The sequence below is a fragment of the Brachyhypopomus gauderio genome, chromosome 10 (assembly GCF_052324685.1).
Source record: "Brachyhypopomus gauderio isolate BG-103 chromosome 10, BGAUD_0.2, whole genome shotgun sequence".
Lineage (NCBI taxonomy): Eukaryota > Metazoa > Chordata > Actinopteri > Gymnotiformes > Hypopomidae > Brachyhypopomus > Brachyhypopomus gauderio.
The window spans coordinates 13,968,032-13,978,963 of record NC_135220.1 but is presented as its reverse complement, the minus strand read 5'-3'; the positions used below and the strand labels follow the sequence as shown (position 1 = coordinate 13,978,963).

General features: G+C 40.1%; 1 protein-coding gene and 1 long non-coding RNA gene across 3 annotated transcripts; one reads left to right on the top strand and one right to left on the bottom strand.

Moving 5' to 3' along the window:
* Positions 1–75: 75 nt before the first annotated feature.
* On the bottom strand, positions 76–10,140 carry LOC143525584 (interleukin-6 receptor subunit beta-like). 2 transcript variants are annotated; one of them, XM_077019707.1, is made up of 15 exons: positions 9,883–10,140; positions 8,052–8,132; positions 7,808–7,949; positions 7,496–7,659; positions 7,249–7,403; positions 6,753–6,912; positions 6,564–6,637; positions 6,220–6,421; positions 5,694–5,882; positions 4,650–4,763; positions 4,152–4,295; positions 3,794–3,934; positions 3,439–3,535; positions 1,736–1,817; positions 76–1,275 (listed from the first exon to the last, which is right to left on the bottom strand). In XM_077019707.1, exons 2-15 carry the CDS (start codon positions 8,110–8,112, stop codon positions 733–735), a joined length of 2,268 nt encoding a protein of 755 aa, XP_076875822.1. In that variant the 5' UTR covers positions 8,113–8,132; positions 9,883–10,140; the 3' UTR covers positions 76–732. The 2 variants fall into 2 exon arrangements, with proteins under 2 accessions (XP_076875822.1, XP_076875824.1); XM_077019709.1 differs by lacking the exons at positions 7,808–7,949; positions 8,052–8,132; positions 9,883–10,140 and having other exon boundaries at positions 7,249–7,398; positions 7,496–7,647.
* Positions 8,926–10,926, top strand: LOC143525585 (uncharacterized). The gene is made up of 3 exons (XR_013133701.1): positions 8,926–8,983; positions 9,093–9,199; positions 10,097–10,926. It is a non-coding gene; the product is annotated as an uncharacterized LOC143525585 (long non-coding RNA).
* Positions 10,927–10,932: the final 6 nt, after the last annotated feature.

Sequence of the window (10,932 nt, the reverse complement as noted above, 5' to 3'; positions counted from 1 at the left end):
ATCACATTACTTAATCTAGTATTGATATTTTATTCTTATAACCACACACAAACCAATACACAAAAATCCTACATTGATCTTTATTATAAATTATTTTTATTATTGCCTGAAGCTGACAGTGCAGCAGCACATGCCAAATGAAGTAGTTCATCACTTTTATACATTTTCACGTGTGCTGTGAGGTAGGCCTTATGATCCCGCCAGACACGTGTGCTGTGAGGTAGGCCTTATGATCCTGCGTGAGGAAGCGTGAGCTGAGCAAAGCCAGGTAATGATCTGACCCAATCAAGGTATGCTGCGATAACAACACATCCTATGTTAAAACAACACAACCCTAGGTTAAAAAGCACCTGCGGTGCTTACAATACAAAAATGTAAAAAAAAATAATAAAAGCATGACCTATATACACACCAACACACACACAGAGTGAGAGAGATGCAGTAGAACGTTCAGTGAAGTACACACAGTTTCCAGAGAAATGTTGATAACAGAAAATAAAACTGAAATATATACATATCACATATCATCAAAGTGACAATGCAGTGTTAATACTAAAACAGTGCGACCACACCACCTAAACTATTTTCTTGCCTAAGCAGCATTCAATGTGAAATCAAATGCAACAGCCTACAACAGTCATCAGGCTGTGGCAGTGAATCGAGCTTCCCTCTCCCTCCAGTCACAGGAAATGCAGTAGCACTATTGTCCTTTCACTGTGACTGGTAGTCGCTCTACTGTGGCATGTAATGGAAGGTGGGTGGAGCCTCCATAGAAGTGGGCGTGTTTTCTTTCTCCATCGTCGGAGAGAAGTTCAAGCAGATGTAGTTGGACTCCCCTGCCTGCATGTGCAGCTGCTGCAGGCCTCTGCCCCTCCTGAAGTAAGTGCTCCTCCGGTGGCCGCTGCCCTCCAGCAGGTGCTCTGGGTGCTCCTCGCTGTCCAACAGGGGCTGCGTGGACTCGGAGCGGGTAAAGACAGGCGCCTGCAAGCTGGGGGTCTGGCCCTTGTAGCCACTGGCCACCACAGAGGAATACTGCACGGTGCTGGCAGTGGTCTGGCACGAGTCGCCCTCGTCGCTGTCGGACATGCTCTGCCGGGGGGACGACTTGCAGGAAGAGCCCCCGATGCCCCCATCCTCTGAGACATCCTGCGAGAAGGAGGTGTCTTTCTTGCGTGGCAGCTCTGTCTTGTCTTCCTCAAACAGAGACGTCCCATCAAACATGTCCACCTCCACCATGCTCACATCAGGCAACATGTCTTCCTTTGGAGTGTTCACCTAAAATAAAAGAGATTACCGTGAATTCAAATGAGTCATGAAATGTGGGATGCAAGTGTAGGAGGGTTTTAGTAGGAATAAAATTTTTCCACACACAAAAAAATAGTACAAAACAAAGGTGCCTGAGCTAAAGAAGTAAAACACAGTGAACAAGGTACACAGAACACAGGGCTTAAATAACAAAAGAACATCTAATGATGGTTTGAACCAACAAATGAAGGTGAGGAACTGAAACAAAGGGGAGGAACTGGGAAAAAAAAAACAAGGAAGCATATGGACACCGTGCCGCCAGGGAAACCATGACATCACTAGGCAACCAGTCAGGGATAAAGCAGCAAGCTTTCCTGTACATGACTGAGTTCTGTTGTCTGGTAAAAATCCCAACGTTGATATGCGAATACACAAACGGTAAGAAAGACTTGCAGAACAAATCATTGCAGTGAATGTAGTTCTCACTCACCCTGGTAGTTTTGTCAGGTGACCACTTAGCAATAGTGCTGTGGGATGGGTTTGGAATGGGTGGGAAAAATTGCTTTTGAATCCTAGAAAGAGATTAGAGTTGAGAAACCACAAAACAATTAAGTCTATGAGAGCTGCAATTGAGTTTCACAAAAGCAACATGGAGAAAGGGGAATGTTGAACAAATATAAGCAACTCTCTACAAGTATATCACAATAAAAACAATTAAAACCAACAATAGAGTTGTGTAATTGCTATTTGTTTGGGAGAAAGACCACATCCTTCATTCTACTTCAGTGGAACTTGAAAATGTGCTAATGAGATCCTACTTGCCAGAAGACAGCTAACTTTAGCTGTGTTTGCGAACCCTGTATCTCACTTCAACAACTTCCTACTGGTCTGATACTCCTTAGAGTTCTGCCCCATTTACATCACAACCATTCCTCTTCTTCAGCATCCGTGACATCTGGGCAGCACGATGATCTGCAATGTCTTCAGTTCTGCTTGTTGCTTTGCGTCTTGCTGCAACCACCTGCATGTTTTGCTATACTGCAGCCAACACTCTCTTCCCAGTTGCCCTAATCCTCCCCTCCCCACGTTTTAGGCCATCTGACTCTTCCACAACCATCAACCATACCACCTCTCTCATCAAGCAGGACATGACTCCACCAAAGCAGACACCGCTTCTACCTTCAAGGTTCTCCACTTCATCCTCTGGGATCTGTTTGCTGGGAAGGCAAGTTTCACTTCACTTTGTGCCTTGGCTGTAAGATCAACTCCAAGATATTTGACGCCATGGCTAGGTCCTGTTATTTGATCATTTTGGACATCCACTATCTTCTATCTTCTTACTTGCCATCACCTTCTCCTCTTCCTTCTGCCTGCTATCTGCCCTTTGCCACTGCAGGGTCTGTCTTTCCCCAGAAAATACCATAAAGACCATTTATCTTGAATAAATGAACTAATAAACTACAGACACAGTTTCCATTCCACTTTGTTCTATTTCAGAAACATCTTCCACTGAACCCCCAGTTCACCTACTGCATGGATCAATCTCAGGATGCAGTTCCAAACGCATCACCACCACAGACCTTCTCCATCTCCTGGTTAGGCTAGACGAGATTGCGATGCTTCCACACATCACACTATATTGCTTCACCTCAGACACACACCCTAGTTTTTCCCTCACCCTACATGAAATAAGCCAACTTCATCCTCTCCATCCATTTCTTCACACGTAAAATCTACTCAAGAGGCAGAGCTCTATAAACCAAACTCACTCTGGTTTTCCATTCTCATCTGCTAGAGTTGCTCTTTCAAACACCAAACAATACTCTGTTCATCTCCAAAATATTATTCCCTCATCTTTCAACACTGCTTCAATCACCATCATGACCAAGTCATTAGCCACCTGACTAGTTATTTGGCTATTGCATCCAGGGAAGGCATCCCATGTAGTTGCATTAAAATCCGAAACATGACCCCAAAAATGTTCACCATCAGGCATACCAGATGCAGTCACTTTTGGGGCTGGTTTCTACTAGATATTGCACAGATGTCTAGTTCAAATTTCACCTACAATCATCTCTATTCAAGTTCCACTGTAGGTGTGGTCTCCACAGCCAAACAGGCAATTATACAAAAAAAATGTGTTAACTCTAGTTAGCAGCTCTTTTCATTAAGATGAACAGATTCTTGACTCACAATTCTCTTTTCTTGAGTGAGATTGTACTAATAATAATAAGGAAGAACAGGAAACCCAAGCAGACCAACACCACCATCATCGTGATTTCATCATTATCTACAGTTCATTAGGGTGGAGAACACAAAACATACACACAATGGTTAATTTCTTTGTACATACACACAATGGTTCATGTCTTAGTACATAGATTATTTAAATCTATAAATTATGCAATATGCAAAAATATGCAATAAATATTTATTTACAAGAATCTCCCAGTAATGAAAATGCAACGTAACAATGCAGCTGAGTTGTACTTTTGTCATGTAAAATATAAAAACAAGAAATGCAGTGCAAACTTTAAGGAGTACATACCGTAGGTCCGTGTGTAAAAACTGTAAACAGAGCCATTTACTGAGCCCTCCATGTTGGATGCCATGATGTGTACCTCATAACGACTTCCACTTGCCAATTTGGTCAGCTTGTACGAATGGAAATTAGACCCAACAACAACAACTGGCAAAGAGATTGAATCATGAGCCGCAAACGGTTATGAATTATTATTTACATTCAAGAAACATCATCTATATATAAAAAAAAAAATATATATATATATATATATATATATATATATATATATATATATATATATATATATATATATATATATATATATATATACTCAAACAGTAAAGTAATATAGTAAATAAGTATCTGAAGCACTTTGTCTTACACTGCTCGTTGTCTCCGGATTTATAGAAGATGGTGTAATGGGTGAGAAATCCACGCTGACTGGCAACTGGAATCTCCTCCCATTTTAAATGAACACTGTTTTTCTGGGTTGCACTTGCTTCAACAGAAGGGCCCCTCAGAGGAGCTGGAGATAAAAAAAATTTTCAGAGGAACAATCTAAACACACTACTGATGAGTAAATAAAAATTTAATAGAAAATTCCAGTGTTTTTTTTCCTGTGTTTTTAGATTAGACAGATGGACAGACAGACAGACAGACAGACAGAGACAAGAGCACAACTGCATGCCTGCTCTAATGTCCTGTGGGTGTTTGTTTGATTGACTGTTACATTTTACTTTAGAAGAACAGATATATTATTAACATTGAATCAGATTTTTTTTTTTTGCACTAAACTACACTGAAGTTTTTCTTATTAGCCAAATGATCGTATAATGAAAACACATCTTGAAAAGCATGAAGCAAATTGCATGTTACACACGTGCTTGCTGGAGGTAAGCTTCTACAGAGACCTGCTTCCCCGGAAGGTGAAACATCATTCCATCTTGATAAATTGGATAGACTGATATTCTGTACCGTGTGAATGGCGACAAATCTATGAAGGTGAAATAATAAAAAAATATTAATAAACTGTACCCATCATAAACCCAGAATTCTAAATGATAATTTATTGCAGTAACTTAAATCTGGATCACTACTTCATACTGGCATTTTAATGTAATTGTTACCTTTTATTTAGGGAATACTGTATTTAATAAAAAGCTTTATAAATGAGCTGTCATCAACTAATCAACAAGTGTGAACTACAAAGTATTGTTTCAGTTCATAAAAAAATGTATTGGATGCATTTTACACATAATGAAACTCTGCAGTAAATCAGTGGACAGTGGTCTTATGTTTGAGCAGCATCCTAAGAAGAAAGAAGCCCAACAAAAGCTTATAATGCTAACAATAACAATAACAATAATAATAATGTGCCATATTTTTGTCAATTGTGATTTTTTACACCCCAATCGAAATTTGTCCTCCGCTTTTAACCCATCTGTGCAGTGAGAAAACACACACACACACACACACACACACACACACACACACACAATAGTGATTACTAGGGGGCTGTGGATCACACGTGCCCAGAGCGGTGGACAGCCCTAGCCCGGCGCCCGGGGAGCAGTTGGGGTTAGGTGCCTTGCTCAAGGGCACCTCAGTCATGGCTTCAGGTCTGGGAATCAAACCCACGACCCTCCGGTCACAAGACCAGTTCCCTACCATCAGGCCATGATAATATCATCATAATGATGATGATGATGATGATGATGATGGTCATCCATCCATCCATCCATCCATCCATCCATCCATCCATCCATCCGACTTCACAGATCTAGTGTATTTGAAACTCCTGAATAGTATTTTCTCAAATAAAGTCAACTTTTATTGGCTTTAAGCATGATTTAAAAATAAACATGACTTAATCAACAGGTACTAGTGTTATAGTTCAGAATACAAGTGTGAGCTTGGAGTTCACCTTTAAGACAAACACTGTACGAGCTGGTAGTTGCTTGGGCTGAGACTCTCTGCCAGTCCCTCTTCCCATCAGGATCCGACACCCATTCCAGCAGGAACTCAAAGAGGGATCTGGAGGGTTGGAACCAGTCCAGACACAGCTGCTCATCTCGGACCCACCAAGAGACATTTTCTACTCCAACTCGAAGCTCTGAGAGGCAAAACCACACAGTTAGCTCGGAGAGACTTGCTCCTGAAACCGAAACACCACATTGTTTTCATTTATACTGATTTATATGCTGTATATTACGATGAAGCAATTTACATGTACTGATGCAATGTCAAAAATAAAATATAGCACGAAAAATATAAATAAAATTCAGCTTTTCATTGTCTTTTATTAAACATGCATCATGTCCTGATTAGTTAAGTTACCCAATCCTCTACAAGTCACAACTCACAGCAAGATCAAAGTAGATTTGATAATGTGCACACTCGTCTCCAAACCAACATTTTTTCATAAGACGTAGTGAAATATGTTCACATACCCTTGCCATGTCTTGGAATCACTAAGGCAGCCATGGGAGAAATGCCTACAGAATTGTTTGCTGTCAGTTTGATAAAAATCTGTTCCCCCTTTATATGCAACTGTTGCTCTTTAGAATTGAGAGAATATCTCTCGGGATCCTTCCCGTTCCCTTCAACTGTGATGTCATATACTAATATTTTTCCATTGGATTTCACAGGATCCTGTCACATTGAAAAGAAACATTGTCATTCACTCTGACATCATAAGTCACATTCATTACTAAATACTTTAATCCATGTATTTATTATTTCTGACAAAAAAGACATGCTTTTCTTTTTTTCAAAAGATTAATAAGCATTTCACCTTCCAAATCAGCTTCACGAGTGTTTCATTATTCTCATCATAGACTCTCCACAGATCTGGCATACTTTCAGGCTCTGAGCAAAATAGGGTGGTGTATAAGATCATATGCAAATGGTCACAGATAACTATAGTGGGATTTACACACCCACTGAGAATCCTCCAAGATGGATCTACTCAGCAGTGACTTACGGGCTTCTGGCGTGCGAACTGTTGCATTGGGACTCCAGTCACTCCAGAAACCGATGTTCTTCTGATTAATGCAGCGCATCTGCACCACATAATCAGTGTAGGGCTGAAGGAACTGCAGCCTGTAGGACTCCACGTACATTTTAGTGTAATTCTGGGGAACCTGAAAGAACATGGTCAACCCTGAGTATCACGAGAGTGAACGTCCACCAAGATCCTGGCTGAGTGGTTTATGCAGTCGTACCTCACAGACATCCTGAGCTAGGACACAGTCTGACTGACCAACTTTTAAATTATTCTACCAGAAATCAGACATTCCCTCACGACTAATATAAATCAGTCCTTCACATACCTGGAGGACATGGGGGAATTCATCCACCCAACAATTCAGGAATTATGATAAATATAATACAGTACTTTTTTTTAAGTCCTCTGAAAAATCAGCCAACAGCTAAATAAGAATTCTGGTTATGGAGAATGAGTAAAAACTCATGAGCACCTCTGTCCAAACGCTGGAGCCTGCGTGGCAGTATCTAATATTGAACCTCAGCTTTAAGGGTCCTTTTTGAATGGTATTGTTCCAATTAACAATTAAAGATGTTGAGACGTTGGGTTCGGGAATTAACGTCACGTTTGATGGTGGATTTGTCTTTACTTAGAGAAAAAAAAACAGAAATCAGGTATCAGGTATCATTGAATTATTTGAATTGCATTAGAATTGCTCAAAAAAATTTATTATTGCCTACCAAAGGATTCTGCATTAGTACAAAGTTCTGTTGAATTCACAGACCACTGTTCATTCTTCACTTCCACCCAGACCTTCATTTTCATATAAATTGGGAAAGTGCCTAAATCAAGGGTGAGGTTGCTTGCAAGTGGTTCATAACTGACAACTGAAAATGTCTCCTCCCTAGAAAATAAAGAAGTGTTTTGAAAAAGAGTTGCATTTTCTGAGTATCTTGCTAAATGGAAGTAATCGATTTCACAAGCGTAGGTTTGTTTCAAGACTTTCGCTTCCTTATTTTAAACATTAGATATGCATTTCAACATGTACAAACCTATAGTGTGCATAGAGTGTGTAGCTTGTCGCTGGGTGTGGGTGTTTTTTCCCAGGATCCCAGTGACATGTCAACTTAGGTGACACCTTCCTGCCTTCTTGCAAAGCAACGCATTGCAAATTCTTTGGTTTTAATGGCAGATCTGAAAGACATCAGTGTCATAGTCAAAAATATATCATCATAACAACATGATAAAAATGTGTAAAACCATTTCAAACAAGATTATCTATGACATCTGCCTTACCTAATGCCAAGGTAAAGGATAAATAGGAGACCATCAGTAAAAAATGCAGTGGAGTTCTCATTGTCACACCCTGGACAGCATCTGAAAGATTTTTAGTTATACACATTTGCAACACAAAGTCAGAACAGGAGCCTACATTAAAAAAATTTAAATAAATGTATATTAAGTCATTTTTTTAACAGCTGACTTTTTGAAGTTTTAAAAGGATGTGGCAATGACAGCAAATGCATACTAATACAAATGCATACTAATGTACACTACTACATTATGCAAGATCATTCCTGGAAATATGTGCGAGTCTATGTGCATGTGTTCATGCATGCGTGTGTGTGTGTGTGTGTGTGTATGACAGATGTATTGTAGGATTCAATAACTGATTTCATTTTGCTGCAATTATGAAATATTTTAATTATGAAATTACTATAATTTTTAAATGTTTTAATTGCTATCTGTTTTGGAGGAGTTGCACTTTACAGGCATCATTCACTGATTTTATGTGAGTGTAGTTGGCAGGGCCGGAGTGGGCCCCTTGTTCAGCCCAGGAGTTTCATGCCCAAATCCAGCCCTAAATTATTTTTCCATCCCAATCGGCCCAAACTAGAGATTGACATGAGCCGGCCCATCGGGAATCCTCCCGAATCTCCCGATTATCCACTCCGTCTCTGGTAGTATATAATGAACGTGGCCTGATTAATCTGGCCCTGACTTCTGCATTCCCCCCACCTGGCCAGCAGAGGTCACCATCATCGCAATATTAGACACTGTCATAGTTACCTCAAATGTCCCCTTGTTAGCCAATTACCTTATTTACTATTTAAACACCTGCGCAGTCATTTAATGCGCAATATTGCCAACAGTTCTTGTGAGCGGACCCGAGCTGATTGCATCTCCCTGTGTTTGGCCTTACTGCGTATTTTACATTTTTCTGCCAGGTTATCTGTTTCTTCCTCTTGTCTAGCCATCTTGTGCCTCTGTTTATTCTGCTTTCCTGGTGTTTTGAACTTGGACTCTTTTTTTACATTGCTCTTTGCTCTTCCTTAGTAAACTCTCGTAAGCTAGCTGCATATGGATAGTAATAGACTACCTGACTGAGAATAATGGTGAGGATCCGTATGGAGCTTTAGTCTACCTACACCTACCGTATTCAGGTGATCACTACACACACTTTCAGAAGAAATCCTATATTAAACTTTGGACTTAAATTGCCCATAGTTTCTTCATATAATAAACACTAGCTACATGTAACTACACCCCCCCCCCCCTCACAAATCATTTACTGACACCTATAATACAGACATAAAGTCCACATTTAGGCAGAAAAGTTGAAAAGGTAGCCAGCAAAGAGATTTGGATATTTGATTTAGCCTACATTACATTTACAGTGTTTGACAGTTGTTTTGCTGTACGAATTAGTAATATGTGTAGGCCTATACTATGCGTGAGCAAAAGTAGATTAGAATACTGTAGGAGCAAATTGAGATGTTTTAATGTAGAGAAGTGGAGGATTAGTGATTATTAAAATGCATCAAGTCTACACCTGAATATAATGAGGATTCATTGGGCTCTCTGGGTACTACAGTAGTCTTAAGGCATGTGTTCCCTGCCTCTTGTGGGCCAGGGGTTCATATAACCGTTGACCCAAACGCAAATTCGCGCTGCGTATTCAGAACTTCCCACGCGCTCCTCCCAACATCAACAAACGACTAACAGCAAACAAAAACTATTCACAGAGCACAAATCCAACTTTGATTTTTTATACGTTTAACTTATTTGAACCCTATTACATGAAATTTCGCGTTGATGTCTAAGAAGTAAGTCTGGGGTCTCTTACCTCCTCTGAATTCGGTCACATAAGCTACGTGATTTTTTACGCTCTGTAGCTTTTTCTCAACAAACTTCCCATAAAACGTCCTTGGATAAAATACTAATCCCAGATGGCTGTGTATTACAACGCCATGTTAACTTTTGAATGAGTTCACTCAGTATGCGAAACTTGGTGTAGTGTTACACCTTGCAAAATATGCCCTGTTTTCTTTCATTTCCAGTTAACACTCCTCCCTCCGTCCGACTGCGCCCTGAGGGAGTCTGGACTACATCCGCTTGCGTGACTGTACCTTAAAACCAAATCTGAGCAGGGCAGCGATTCGTCTACAGGATAGTGAATCATCGTTAAGCAACAGGAAAATTATTTCCAGCGAAGCCATGCAGTAGTACAGGCGTGAACGTGTGAAAGGTACTACAGAAAGGAGTTCCCCTGGTTTCAAGAAACGTGAACCTGGTGTATCTCTGCTGTCAGGTCTAGGGGGGAAAACTGAACTGAATTCATTTTGAAGCGTCCCAAATGAACCTTTCTTAACTTTCCATGGCTGGTTTCAAAGCAAAACAATGACGATTTAATTTTAAGGAAAATATTCTGAGCTTCAGAGAAACTGACATTTGTTTCTACACCTGTCCCAAATATCCAACTTGCCAGTAAGACTAAGTAATTGCAGGACACAACATAATCAGAAAACGTGTTTAGGTATACTCAAAGAATGAATATGTGTGACAAGATCTGCTACCGTGTTGTCAAGATCTCGCAAAGTACAGATAACATATAGCCTACCTACCAGCCACTTTGTTAAAACATCCTTCATCAATTTCCATGTATAGTTTTGTTAGTCATTCTGTTACCCTGGTCAACTTACATGACATAGAACTGCTACTGACTGGATATTTTACGCCGTCAGCCTGTTCTCAAGCTAACAATGGCATATAAAATGTTCCAGTATCTAAATCTATGCTGCTTCATTGCATAACATTTGATGGCTCATACAGCAAAGTATGTATAACAGTTAGAAACAACAAAACCTGTTTACCTTAGGCAGAAACTTGTTTTCCT